Source organism: Tupaia chinensis, unplaced genomic scaffold (genome assembly GCF_000334495.1).
Source record: "Tupaia chinensis unplaced genomic scaffold, TupChi_1.0 Scaffold000627_1, whole genome shotgun sequence".
NCBI classification, from domain to species: domain Eukaryota; kingdom Metazoa; phylum Chordata; class Mammalia; order Scandentia; family Tupaiidae; genus Tupaia; species Tupaia belangeri.
In genome coordinates this window covers 4,730,275-4,745,612 of record NW_006160147.1, presented here as the reverse complement: position 1 = coordinate 4,745,612, position 15,338 = coordinate 4,730,275, and the positions used below count along the sequence as shown (strand labels likewise).

Sequence of the window (15,338 nt, the reverse complement as noted above, 5' to 3'; positions counted from 1 at the left end):
CCATAACCTTCTGAAAAGTTGCCTGGGGACGTCATAGCTTGAATGTTAGATGTGGCATATCATGCATAATTTCAGCCTTTGCCTCTGTCTGTAACTAACTTCACAAAAAAACAATTCCACTGAGAGCTCAAGTGGATAGAGCTTAGAAAAAGAGGTTCCTGGGTTTCCAAATGGCAGGTTTCACCATTAAAAAATAAGGTAAATTTGGTAGAAATTCCTTAAGATTATAAGACAATTATAGTTAGTCCTCTATATCCATGGGTTCGTGGATTCAGCCAAAAATATTCAGGAAAAAAAAATCCATTGCATCTGTACTGAACATGTACAGACTTTTTTCTTATCATTATTCTCTAAATGATACAGTATAACAACTATTTACACAGCATTTATATTGCCCTGAAATATAATATTTTATATATTTACACACACACACACACACACACACACACACACACACACACACATATATATATATATATATAAATTTTACGTAAGTATTAAAGTAACTTAGGGATGATTTAAAGTATCCTGGGGCCAACCAGTCAAGGGATGGCGGTTAAGGCCACTGGATCCCAAATGGCCGACGGGGCAGTTTGAGTCCTGGACTTGGCCATTTGAAAATCATGTTGGGAGAATGTGTGTGCATACCCAAAATTCTGAAAAAGAGAAATAAAGGAGAAGGGATTGCAGCATGGCCATTCCCCCTGGGGGTTGATTTCTCACTTTCTTTCTCACTTTCCAGTGAGCACATATACCTATAGGGAAATTAAAAAATAAATAAATAAAATAAATAAAAAGCAACTGGGAGATGTAGATAGGTTATATGTAAATCCTACACTACTTTATACAAGGGCCTTAAGCATCCATGGGTTTGGGTATCCACAGACGATGTTGGAACCCCTGAGGGATGACTGTATTTTGAATTTTTCCTAGGTCAAACAGCTCAACCTACACCAAAGAACTGTGGTAACAAATTAGCTTCAGGAAACATTCAGAAACCCAAAGACAAAGATGTGTAATGATAAGAATCACCAAATTTATGAGTCTGCCTTAGCCAAGATGAGACTTGGAAAGAGAACTAAGCTGAAAACATAAGCATGTATGAATTTGCTAAACTAATTTGAAGAAGAAAGCTGAAGTGATACTGAAAATCCCTGAATCTCAGTTGCTTTCCAAATCACTTGAAGAAAACTTCCCAAAAGTCACTTATTAATATATGCAGATTATGAATTATGGTGTCAGTCCTTGAGTTGTAATTTGGACATATTTACTTCCCAAGAGCTACTATTAATTCAGTTCAGGAAAGAAGAAAAAATGTCAATTCAAATAATTGTTTTCTCCAAGTACATGGTAGGGAATCACTAGTGGAAAGCCTATGAGTTAACCTTTCTCTTACTTACAAAATAGTGTCATTGTTCCACCCAAGAACCCCTATGACTTAGAATATCTACCTTTTTAAAGAGTCTTCCTGAGTCCTCGCTGACTTGGACAAATCGAGGAATGATATTATTCAGGTAGATGTCACTCAGGGTAGTGTGATCCCTGCTCTCCCGCTTCACCTGGTTTAAGAGGAGATTCCAGCAGTTGACTGGAGAAAGAACATTCTGATCCTTCCTGCAGAGAAACAATGAGAAAATAAAAATTAATGTTGGTAAGCCGTAAGGGTCAACATCTATGGTCCATGTCATAAAATCACAGCAATCAAAACAAAGCCAGAAACAAAGACATCTTTCTTGAAGTCTGCCTCTCTAGTTTTCTCCTTTTCTAAAAGATAAGTGGAGAAAATAAGAATAGCAAAAAGATGAGAGAGGGGTGGGGAAGACAGAGGAGGGAGGAAGAAGAGAAGCAGGATTATCTGTTGAACATTTACTGGGTTCCAGGAACCTGGTGAATGCTTTATACGTATTATTCCATTTAGGTGCCATCATTTCATTTTTAGAAAAGAATTATCATTATTGTCATTCTCCTGATTAGAAAACTGAAGCTCAGAGAGATTATCATTTGTCCATTAACTAGTAAGAAAGAGTCATAGTGAGAGTAAGAAGGAGTCACTAACTAGAATCACAGTTCCACATTGCCCGACTAGGTCTAGGCTGCCCTACTCTAAAGTCTATAACCTTAGCCACCAGGTCATTTGGTTTGTCTCTACAGTTATAGACAAAAGTTAAAAGACTCAACTGATAAAGCATTACAGACTACATCCCTATACATTTATCCATTGCAGGACTTAATGAAGACAGTGTAGGCGACGTTTGCCATTAAAAAAAAAAAATCCACTGACAACTCATCAGTTCTGTGGAACACATCTAAAAGGTTCTGATTTCATTGACTGAGATTATATCTCGTGTTCCATACAACCAAGAGCACAAGCTGTATGAATCACGTGTATTCCTAAAAACGTCTACAACTTGAGTGGGACTTCACTAAATGCTCATTTGTAATGAATACAATGCGATCCAAAAGAATTATTGATTACTACTCGACTCACAGCACTCATTTAAGCAGCAGGAAGTTCTGCATCTGGAGGTTGGATTTCCTTAAGGAGTGAAACAGGAAGTAGGAATCATTGGTGGGATTTCTACTTATCAAGGGATTCTGCACACTTAGCATATGGCTGGGCCTTTTACAAGTGTTGTTTAACTTAAGCGCTATAACTATTTGATGAGGTAGGTATTATTTACCACATTTAAGGAATGAGTTGGAGTGAAAAATGGTCAAACGCCTTGTTCAAGATTACACAGATAAAAAGTGGCAATGCTGGAATTCAAAACCAGGCCTGTAATTGCAAGTAGGGTGCTCCTAACCACTGTGAAGAATCACACTCTGTTCATTCCCCTTTCTTCTCCTCCTCCCTCCAATCAGACTCTTAATGCACAGAAAGTGAGTTGAGAGGGGCCAGGTGGTGGTGCACTGGTAGCTCAACTGGACCCATAAATGAAAGATCCTTGGTTCATATCCCTGGTCCATTCTGAACACACATGGCGTGCCATGTGTGCTTGTAATCCCAGCTGGCTGAGACAGGGTGGATAGCAAGATGAGGACCCTGGGGGGACATCTCTCTCTCTCTTTCAGAAGAAATAAACTTGAAAAGAAAAAAAAAAAAAGGAGCTGAGGATCAGCCACCTGTGATTTGTAAAACATGGAGTTCAACAGAAGATCTTTTTCGATTCTGTAATTAATAACTATTAGCAAATAATCATACCATACCTACTTGGACTTCAGAACACACCAAACCAGAAAATCAAATATCTGTCTAAGCAAATCCAAGAAGTCCCTTCAACCCAATGAATATTAGAACCCAGATTAAAACTGTTTAAAACTTCTACCTTACCCCTGACTTCCTGCTCTAGGCATCACTTCTGTAGCCAAATTGCTGACATGTATGGGCCAGCTATTGTGGTAACATTATGTCCACTTATCTTTCTAGGTAAATTAAATAATTGGATACAGAAATAAAAAATATTGGGACCAGCAGTTAGAGCAATGGCTATGTCGTCAAATATCTGTCTAAGCAAATCCAAGAAGTCCCTTCAACCCAATGAATATTAGAACCCAGATTAAAACTGTTTAAAACTTCTACCTTACCCCTGACTTCCTGCTCTAGGCATCACTTCTGTAGCCAAATTGCTGACATGTATGGGCCAGCTATTGTGGTAACATTATGTCCACTTATCTTTCTAGGTAAATTAAATAATTTGATATAGAAATAAAAAATATTGGGACCAGCAGTTAGAGAAATGGCTATGTCACTGGATTCCCATGTAGTTGACCACGGTTCAAGTCCCAGACCTGGTGGCTTAAACTCACACTGGGCACGTGCGTGTGCGTGCCCAAGATCTCGAGAGGAAAATGGAGAAGGAATTGAGGTGTGGCCAAACCCCCTGGAGGGTGATTTCTTGCTTTCTGTCTCTCTGTCTCTCTGGTGAACACAAATGCCGTATAGCAAAAAAACTCTTAAAACAAAATTTAGGATCTAAAAAAATGGAAAGATGAACAGGAAACAATTCCAAATTCAAAATGGTAAGTAAGAGAGTTGAGTGCATGTATTCAATGGCACTTGATGTCTTTATTTCAAGAAAACCTTCAAACATGTAAATTGATTTCAAATCAGTTACAAAAATCTTTAGAAATCTCATTTACATTTTTTTATTAAGGGGTTTCTCTCACCAAGATATTTATGTCCTCAGTAAACATGGGACATACCAGACATTCACATTTGCTTCTTAAAGGGCAGATCTCATTAAGACCTTAAATTTACAAGACTGTCAAAAAGCTCTTGGAAAATGCAAATTAGGAAAAGAATTATGCAAGGATTTAAACCTTTTTTTGTAGCAAAATAAAGTCATACTTTAATCTCATTTTTCCATAAACGTTTTGAAGTACCTGCATACAACTGGTTTCAATCTGTTTCTTACGGGAGAACATAGATTGGTAGTCTATATTTATTCTTTCCTTACAGTGCTTTACACAAATAACCATGATGCTACAATTCATTTCCACAAATTTATAAACACCCGTATTTTAAGTGAACAAGGTATTTCCACTGATAAAAAAGTGCCAACATCACAGGGTAGTAGGGAGACAGAGAAAGACCTATAATAAAAGAGAACGTCGGCAGTGATATGGGCATTTGAGTAGCTCACACATATACACACCACAGACCACAGGAGTTAGGAAGGGAGACAAAACCAAACTGACACCATGGGAAAGAACACAGAATGCCTATCTCCTCCCTCCAAAGAAAGAGTGAATAAACAAAGATGGGTTAATAAGAAGGATGGGTGGAAGTGGCATTTTAAAATAAAATGGGACCAGCAAGTGGCATGGGGATTAAGGCGCTGGACCCCCACATGGCCAACTGTGGAGTTCGAGTCCTGCATCTGGTGGCCTGAAAATCATGCTAGGCCCATGTACGTGTGTGGCCCAAATCCTGAAATTGGAAGAGAAGGAATTGTGGCATGGCTATCTCCCTTGAGGGGTGATTTCTCACTTTCCCTCTCTCTTTCTCTCTCTCTGACAAATGCACATGTCCTATAGCAAAAACGCTTTAACACTTAATATTAATACATTTTATTAAGAACTTTCAAGGTGCTAAAAGTATCTTTACCACAATATCTATTTCCATCCTTACAGCATGTCATGAGGCAGCTATTATTGTCCATTTTAGTGAGCAAGAGCTTTGACACAGTGTTTGGAGAAACTCTGGGGTTAACAGAGAATCACATTTCAATTAAAACAACTATAACATGTCCACTCAAATGAGCAAGAGACCTAGGACGCCATTTCCCTCCATTAGACACTTCGCGAGGTCGCATGGACTGCGAGGCAAACTATATTGTAAACAAGCCTTGGAATAAAGAATCTGCCTGAACTGAAACTTCTGAAAAATGTGTAATTGATTAGAATGGAGGTAGCGCCATTCCACATCCATTAAATACAGATGCCTCTGCATGGGCTTATTTTTTAACTCAAGCCCTTGTGTCTCTCCTCTGATAACGCTGTACAGGTGAGCACATAACTGGACATACAGCAAGCAGGTTCAATTACATGCCATAAAGTAACCAGCAGAGGGCGTGATGGCTGCATCACTGGACTCCCATGTAGTCAACTGTAGTTCAAATCCTGGACCCGGTGACTTAAAACACATGCCATGTACATGTGTATGCATGCCCAAAATCCCAAGAGGAAAATGGAGAAGGGATTGCGGCATGCCCACCTCCCCTTGAAGGGTGATTTCTGGCTTTCTGTCTCTCTCTATCTCTCCAGCGAGCACACGCACTCTATAGCAAAAATCTCTCAATTACATGCCATAGAAGCTTGGGGACCCACGTTGGATTCATGGTAAACCATGGTTGGGTGGTAAGACTCAGTGCTCAATATCATACCATCTCATTACCAATTGTTTCTATGCATTGGGTTTATCCAACTAATATTTATGAAGAATAGGAGTGTGGGCTAGGTAAATTAGTAATTCAACTTTAAAACAAAAATATTCTTCTTTTCAAACATATAAATCAATGTAAGACTATCTCAAAGTTACAATAACACATCTGCATGAATCAGGATTTTCTTTTTTTAAAAAAAAAATTATTTACTCAATCTTATTTATTCATTCATTCATTCATTTTAATTTGACCAGAGAGAGGCAGAGAGAGAGAGAGAAAGCGTGAGAAAGCAAGCCACCAGCTCTGGGACACGAACCATGGTCAGCCATGTGGGAGTGTCCAGCGTCCTAGCCACCATGCCACTTGCTGGTCCCAGGATTTTCTTAAATATGAAATCACCCAAACCAAAACAAGAAATACCTTGGATGTTAAAATTGATATAAAACAATAACTTTTTTTAAGAGAGATTTTTGCTGTAGAGCATGTAGGCTCACAAGAGAGACAGAAAGCAAGAAATCACCCCCTAAGGGGAATGGTCATTCCGCAACCCCTTCTCCTCCATTTTCCTCTTGGGATTTTAGACACGCATGCACATGTACCTGGCATGAGTTTTAAGCTGCTGGGGCTGTGACTCAAACTGTGGTCAACTACATGGGAGTCCAGTGATATAATCATTTGCTGGTCCCACAATAACTTTTTTGAAAAAAGAATGATTTATTTTATCTGGTATTATTATCATTATTTTAAATTTGACCAGAGAGAGAGAGAGAGAGAGAGAGAGAAAGGAGACAGTGAGCAAGCAAGTCACTAGGTCCGGGACTCAAACCATGGTCAGTCACGTGGAAATCCAGCGCCTTAACCACCATACCACCTGCCTGCCCCTAAAACTATAACTCTCATTCATAATCCAGAATTCAGTATTATTAGCTCACAAACACTGTCTCATTGTTCCCAATGACTGACTCTGTAATAAGTATTCCTCATAAATGTGTACTTAAAAAGTAGGTTTATACCATAGACCACTGCTTTGCTCTCTTTCATATATTGGGGTTTATGCAAGATTTTTATCTTTAAAAAAAGGAGCCCATGTCTTAAGCATTTCTAGTTCCTGTTTTCTGTTTCTTCTAGGGTCCCCAGTCCCTTTCACTCTAACTACAGCTTTTCATAGGCAGTGTTTCTGGTTCTTTGAATATACTTTCTTCAATATATTCCTCCTTCCCACTGAGGTGTTTTAATGAATTCATTTATTTATTTTTGGGCAGTAGTGGAGTGAAAGAGGTGAAGGGAAGGTGGGACCAGGGGATCGCAAATATACTGTGCAGACAATTTTCCCAGCCAACGGGAACAAAGATGAAACACACTGCAGGCTGGAAAATAAGCAAGTCAACGAGACGTGATTTCATAGGAGCATATTAAGGCTCTGCTAGAGTGGTTTCCTGCTCCAGCCGCTGTGCAGCCTTATTTTATGTGGGGCCGCTGGAGCCAAGGGAACTTCGTTTGGTCAGGAGATTGAAATTTGTCTTTATATCTTTTCCATCTATCATTTGTTTGCACAGCCTCTTTACCTTCCCCACCCCCAGAGCCTTAGGTTGTGTAATACTTGGGCATGTAAAGAAAAGGGTCTGCATCCCTTAGGGATGTGGTGAACAGCTGCAAACCTCCTCAAACACTAATCCCTAAAAAGCAGACAAAATATCCAGAAGGATTTTTCTTACTTAAAAAATTTTTCAGGAGAAAGATAAAACATCATACTGTCCTTGAGAAGAAATGACTCTGGAGTCAAAAAGAAAGGGGATCCAGAGAGTCTCAAGCCAGCTGTGCATCTGCAGGAGAGATTATCACTGTAAATGCACTGAAAGAGATAACCCTGCACAGCTGAACCATTAGCTTTGAAGACATTAGCCTGGTTTTTCTTCCTCATCTTGGACTATTTATGGATGTTCAACACACTTAGCAACAAATGCTCAAAGGTATGTCTCTAAAATATCTACAGTGAAGAGCCAAGTCCATAAAGGTCAAAGTTGGTCTCTACACAGATATCTAGAAGATACAGATAAAAAAGGGAGTCCAGGTTGAGCAGCCCCAATCCAAAAATCTAAAATCCAAAGAGCTCCCAAAGGACCACTAGGTGGCGTGGAGGTTAAGGCGCTGGACACTCCAACATGGAAAACTGTGGTTTAAGTCCTGGACCTGGTGGCTTGCTTTCTCACTTTCTCTCTCTGGTCAAATGAAAATAAATGAGTGAATAAATAAAACATTAAAAAAAAAAAAGTGCTCCCAAACCCAAAACATTTGGAGAGATGACATGATGCCACAAGTGGAAAATTCCACACCTGATTTCAGGTGACAAGGCGTCGTCAAATACTGCAATACAAAAATATTTTATAAAGTTACCTTTCGGCTATGTGCATAAGGTATATTTGATACATGAATGAATTTCATGTTTAGACTTGGATCCCATGCCTGAGATATCTCCTTATGTACATGCAAATATTCCAAAATTAGAAAGATTCTGAAATCTGAAACGCTTTTGGTCCCAAGCATTTTTTTTTTTTAGAGCTTTTTTCTTTTCTTTTTTTTTTTTTCCTTTTTTTTTGCTAGAGGGTGTGTATGTTTGCCAGAAAGACAGAAAGCAAGAAATCATCCCCTGGAAGGATGGCCACACCACCATCTCTTCTCCTCCATTCTCCTCTTGGGCATGCACGCACACACACTCAGCATGAGTTTAAGCCACCGGGTCCAGGACTCAAACCGTGGTTGGCTACATGGGAGTCCAGTGACATAACTATTCCATCTGCTGGCCACGGTCCCAAGCATCTTGGATAAAGACCCTGTACTCCCTTGTCTCCTGTGTCCCGTTCTATAGAAGGGACAAGTACCCTGTTAGTGCACATGTAGCTCTCTAAAGATCTTCAAAAAGTGGACGGAAAACCCTGGAAGCTCTTCTGCCTTGTGGGGGGTTGTTGTTGTGTTCATGGCTCTCCAGATGGAGCACATGGCACAAGACAGGCATTACTGGAATGGCTTGAGCTTTGGTCTTGCTACAGAGAGGTATTTTCATAGTCTCCATCTTGTCCATCCATCTCTCAGGGCTGTTGTAGGAATCAAATGAGACAATGATGCAAAAAACCTATGCCAACAGTAAAGCACTACACAAATGTGAGGAAATATTATTATTTTTATTTCCAAACAAACTAAGACTCAGCTTTCATCAGTTTCCAACATGCTCTTCACCCGGTCCTGGGCCAGGGCCAAGAGCGCAGCCTGCTGAAAATGCACAGCCCTCAGCAAATAATGGTTGGGATAAGACAGCAGCAACAGGCAATTAACAAAGCAGCTGTAAGTCTCTGGAAGACGTGAGGGAGATACCAACAGGAGAGCAGAATTTAATCTTCCACTATCTGTTCCCTAAGGGACAAGGTGGGACAATTGGCTTTGCGTTTCACACTGGAAACTGTGCTGCGGCTGACAGAAGGGAATCCAAAAGGAGCTCTGATTGCCAGATTCCTAGATCCTTCGGCAACTTCCAGGGAGCCCCTATTCCCTGTCTCAGAATTCCTATCAAATCTGCCAGTCTGCATCTAGAGATGGCAAACACCCGCGCATCTAAGAATATCACTTCCCACTGTTAAAAATAGATGTATCTGTGATGACAGACAAAACCTCAAATACATCATTCAATATATGTATTGAGCACCCAACTAGACGGAGGATGTTTTTAAAAAAATAAAAGTACATGCAAGATAAAAGGAATCATTTAGTGACAGTTGGACAGGGAACTAGTGACAAGGAGGAGGCTGCATTTTTTAACCTAAATTCCCTCCTGGCACCTTGATTAAAATGAAATGAACTGAGGCAGCCAAAGAGATTATTTTATTCAGATGAGTGTTATTAGCCTTTCTGGCTTATTTTCTCTATTATGCATTTTGCTGATGCTGACAGAAGCAGACGGGCTGGAGAGGCAAAGCTGCTGCGGATTTATAGTCTGAAAGTGCCATGCATAAAATCAGACCCGTGCTGACCCAGATAAGCCAGAGGATGGATTGGATTTGCTAGGGAAGGTGTTAAAAGGAGGAGGGGGAAAAATATCGCCAAGGTTGGAACTGACTTGAGAAAGATTCTGCCCGTGATGGTGGTTGCCAGTTGTATGACCCAGGAGTAGAGCAGCCGCCCAGAGGCATCTTTTTCAAAGACAAGCGGGTAGGCAAGGGGGGGCAGGCACACTTTTCTGGGCTTATCACAGCTCTGGCTTCAGCTATGCCAGCAATGAGATCAAGTAGGGGAGTTCAGAAACAGAAAGAGAAAACCGCCAAAGGTAAAAATAATGTATTATATGCATGGAGAAGTGAGCTTTCCACATTTCAGAGACAATTCCATACCACAAATTGTCTTCGGTAGCCTAGACAGATGATTAGAAAGGATTCAACCAGTGGCGTACCCACCTTACTCAAAATAGGCTAAATTGTCCCCTATAACCGGGTTTGGGGGAAGAGCTAAATGAAAATGGGATTCTTGTGGCTCTGGATTCGTTCCACGGAGCCCAGACACACCCTTGGGAGAAGGGCATGCCCAAGAGCAGGAAGCTTAGGAATCTGCTTTGAAGTAGAGAACTAGACTAGCACCGTGTCTGACATCTATTAAGTGCTTAGCAACAATTTCCTGAATGATTAGTGGATCAAGGTACTCCTGGGTTAGGTCAGAGAACGAAGAATGGCCCCAGATATGAGCCAGTGTATGAGAGGATCTTCAAAAAGTTCATGAAAAACGCAGATTATGAAAAAAAAAACAAAACAAAAAACTATGCGTAGAGTTCAAAAAGAATTTGTGCCAAAATAAACGGATTTATGTTTTGGCACGAGCATTCCCAGAACCAGGGAGAAATGAAAACAGAGGCTATTGGGCCAGCAGGTGGTGTGGAGGTCAAGGCGGTTGGATACCATTTGGCTGACATGGGATGTATGTGCATACATGACCAAAATCCTGAGAGGAGAACGGAGGAGACAGGCTTTTGGTGTGGCCATCCCCAGGGAGGGTGATTTCTTACTTTCCCTGTTTCTGTCTCTCTCTAATGAACACACACTCCCTGAGGCAAAAAAAAAAAAAAAAAAAAAAAAAAAAGGGCAGGGCCAGAAGATGGTGTAGTGGTTATGCCACTGGACTCCCACGTAGTTGACTGTGGTTTGTCTTGGATCCAGTGGCTTGAAACTCACGCCGGGCATGTATGCGTGCATGCCCAAGATTGTGGAAGGAGAGTGGAAGAGAAGAAATTGAGGCATGACCATCCCCCCAGAGGAGTTATTTCTCACTTTCTCTCTCAGTGTCTCTGTCTCTCTCTCTGGTGAGTGCACATGCCTTAAGGCAAAAACCTCTAAAAAAAAAAAAAAAGGCTATTAAACCCTCTTTGTCAACTCTAGATACAATCCAAATGCTGGAAAACAAGAACTTTACACTCTACCCCAATATGACCCACAGAGCTAAGAGCCTAGAAAGTCATTTAGGTATTAAATATACTCCCTGGAAAAAAAAAAAATAAAAAGACTGTGATCACATCAAAAAGCCTGAACGGACTAATTCATTTAATTAAACTAAAACATTACAGCAAGAACAAAAGACACAAAAAAGGTGTGATGGATGACCAAGGAACATAAAATTTATACATGTTTCTCAGTTTAAAAAGAATTTATAACCATCTATATTACATTGACAGTTGGATCCACATATTCCAGACAAAACCCTGTGAATAACTCTACCATTATATCTTCAGCTTTTTCTTCTCTAGTTAATTAAGATGTCACCAGAAACCCCATAAGCAATTACAACACATGACAAACATACAGAGAAACACACGCACACACACACACACATACAGATGTGTTAACAGATTTTTTAAATAAGTGAAACCTTGGGAGATGACTGAGGCAGACAGTCTAGTCTGGCTCACCCCTCGTTGTTCATTCTAGAGAATTAAATACCTGTCTGCCAAAGTGGAATGACGTCACTCAGAAATCCATAATTTTCAAAGCAGTAAGCACCTCCTTAGGAACAGCCATGTCCCTGGCATCAAGCACAAGCTGAGAAGCTTGATCTACAGTAACTCCTCCTGGCTGGTGAACAATCCCGAAATATGCCAAGAACTGACTAATCACTGGGAAGAAAGGATATCCATAGGGTATCCCCGCCCCAAGTATCTGTTCCTGGGACTTAAGTCCCCTTACATGGCTTATGATAACAATAAGAAGAAGGGAAAATACTATAATTTGATTCTGTGAAACTACAGCACTAAATTGAAGGAAGTCTATGTGGCCAACGGGTCTGCTATACTCATCATTTCTGGTTCTCATGTGTTACTTGATATTTATCTTGCCTTTACTAGACAAAGTCTCTTGAGATCAGAGTATATTTTGGAATGTTCAGTGAAGACCAACTACCAAGACTAGGTAGGTATTTAATCAGTACTGACTAATAGCTGATGCCACAGCCACACAAATCCTCAGGTGTGAGCACGCTAAGACTACGATGCATTTAATGAATATTTAATATCTTCAGCCTCCACCACTCTTGCCCAATCAACTGTCCTAGAATGTTATCTCATCCTCCCTCTCTGGGTGACTGTTGAGTGACCCTATTTGCACATTTACTACCTTGTATGTCCTAAATTACAGCATATTATTAGCCATGTTGGCATTTTACTGGCAAAACTTTAAAGGGCTAGGTGATATAAGAGGTGCCCTAGTCAACTTCCAGGTCAGTAGGTCAAATGATTAAGTTCAGGTCCTTAAGGAATCTGGATAAACAATGAAAACTCAACCCAGCAGGGTGGTACTCTGTGGAAAGCACCCTGAACTATGCATAAGACCCTAAGTCCAAGCTCATCTCTGCTTCTTGCTAGCCAGTTAACCTTGCCTAAGTTGCCAATGCACTCTTGGCCTCAAAATTTCTTGAGCTATTTAAAAAAATAAATGGGGAGGGCAGACCTGCCCTGCCTAACTCCCATGACATTTGTGAAGATCAAATTGAACAAGGTGATGTCCATAAAAAATCTGAACACACAGAAACGTGTCTTTCAACTATAAATCAGCCATCACACCGCCATTTCCACAATTATTACTGAACAGTCGACACAATAAATTGGCACCTATGAAACAAAACGGCTACAGCCTTGTCTGAAAAGACAAATACAACTCGAATTCCCAGATCTTCTTACCCAATATTGTAATAACTCATTTCTAAATTTCCTACTTCTTCAGAGCACTAAATAGGAATATATGTCGTTGCCATTACCCAGTTCTCTGGAAATTCACAAGCTTGGTGTACCTCCTATGCCCAACCTAGCAAGACTTTAAAAGCACAAAAAGAAAAACCAGAGGGTACAAAAAAATAGAAACATGGAATTGCAGAACTAGAAGGGACTTTCAAGATGGTCTAGTGTCTAGACCAAACCTATCATTTTCTAAGTGAGGAAATGTGGTTCAGGGAGCCTGAGGTCACACAGATAGTGGGAGAGTCGGGCAAGGACCCAGTCCCCTAGCTTGCAGCCACTTTTACTTCACTGTGTTGAGTGCTCTATTTCAACCCAAATGCCCTTAGCATCTAGGGGGCCTTGTGCTGAAAGAGTTAATGGACAATGCTCAGAGCCCCAGAGCTCGGAGCTATTCTAAGACAACACATAACAGGAATACCAAGGGTCCAGGAGCCTAGAGGGAGCAAAACTGCTGGTGCCTAACGGCGCGGGAAAGCATGTTGACACACTGCATGTGGTTACACATGAAAGGCAAGGGAAGAGGAAAAGCAGTTTTGAATCCCACCCCATTCTAATTTGGGACTGGCTCTGGGTACCTACTGGAGGGCTAGGTCACACCCTAGCCACTCTGTAAAATGCCCCTTCAGATCCTTTGCGCTCTATTCCCTAGCCTCAGTTAACCCCTTCTTAGCCTTCATAGGAGCATGACACAGACGTTAGAAAAGACGGCTATTAAGAGAAAGTCAAAACCCAGAAGTGAGGGTGGGTGATGAGGTCATTCTGTAATGAGAGGACTCTCAGTATGGATTCGAATGATCCCCAGTATCTACTATCTCGGAGCCAGTATGTGACCTGAAGCTTTAAACAATCAGGCTCATAAGTCCACACAAAAGTAGTTCCTCTAGATGTGAACCTTCAGGACCCCAAATCATCTGGCATCAAGACCCACTTGGACTGCTTGTTTAAAATGTGACTGCTCTCCTGCCAGAGGTTCCAATTCACTAGGGGTCAAGCGATGTTCAGAAATCTGCATTTTACTATTTTTTCTCTCTCTCTTTAATTTGCTATAGGGTGCATGTGCTTGCTGGAGAAAGAGGAAGGGAGAGGAAAAGTGAGAAAGCATTCCCCAGGGGAGATGGCCATCCTGCAATCCCTTCTCCCCTATTCTCCTCTCAGGATTCTGGGCACACACACACATATGTGCTTGGGTATGTTTTTTGAACTACCAGGTCCAAGCCTCAAATTGCACAGTAGGCCATGTGGGATCCAGCTGCCCCAACCTCCATGCCACCTGTGGGCTCCAAATCTGCATTTTAAATAAGCATCCAGGCAATTCTACCCACACCAAAAACTTCAGAACTGATGCTCTAAGTTTTTCAATCTACGGGATAAAATCTATTAGCAGAGTTTTAAAAAAATTAATTTACAGGTCACCAATTAGGATTTCTCAAAAAATGAACAGAGGCTAGCCCTATGACCTGGTGGTCAAGGATACCTGATTGCACATAGCCAACCAAGAGGTTTAAATCCCACCCCTGGTGGCTTGAAAAATGCAGTGTATGTATATAAATACTGTAAAATATGTACAAGTCCCTGAACTTCTAAAAGGCCGTTCCCTGAGAAATTCTCTTGAAGGAAGATTCTATAAGTGTCTAATACTCTCATCACAATGGTCTATACTAATAGTTTCTTCCTTCCTTCCTTTTTTTTTTAAGAGATTTTTGCTATAAGGCATGTGTACTCGCTGGAGAAACACAGAAGCAGAAAGCAAGAAATCACCCCCCAGAAGGATGGCCACGCCGCAATCCCTTCTCCATTCTCCTCTTGGGATTTTGGGCATGCATGCATGCACACACACCCAGTATGTGAGTTTTAAGCCACCAGGTCTGAGACTCGAACCTCAATCGACTATATGGGAGTCTAGTGATTTAACCATTACTCCATCTGCTGGTCTCAAGACTGATACGTTTCTCCCCCATAGGTTCCTCCAATAGAGGAATCATCCACATTATTCCCAATTTGGTGACTTCTTTTACCAATAAATGTACCCACAAACACAGAGGGCCCAGCCTCACCCTCCCTCTATCACAAAAAGGACATAGTCTCCTTAGTCCTCAATGGGAGATTCAAAAGGGGCCTAGACAATTTAAAAAACAAAATAAAAAACAAAAAAGAACCCCAAAAAACAACAATCCCAGCTTGATTGTCAGCAC

At 40.9% G+C, this 15,338-nt stretch overlaps 1 protein-coding gene across 5 annotated transcripts in view; it reads right to left on the bottom strand.

The window, feature by feature from the left end:
• The window catches only part of SRGAP2 (SLIT-ROBO Rho GTPase activating protein 2), a 288,633-nt gene that overhangs the window by 143,120 nt on the left and 130,175 nt on the right, over positions 1 to 15,338 (bottom strand). For all 5 annotated transcript variants that reach the window (XM_014591898.2, XM_006159270.3, XM_006159271.3 and 2 more), the window contains exon 3: positions 1,452 to 1,614. In XM_014591898.2, the coding sequence (XP_014447384.1) occupies positions 1,452 to 1,614 (163 nt within the window). The remainder of the gene's footprint in view (positions 1 to 1,451; positions 1,615 to 15,338) is intronic.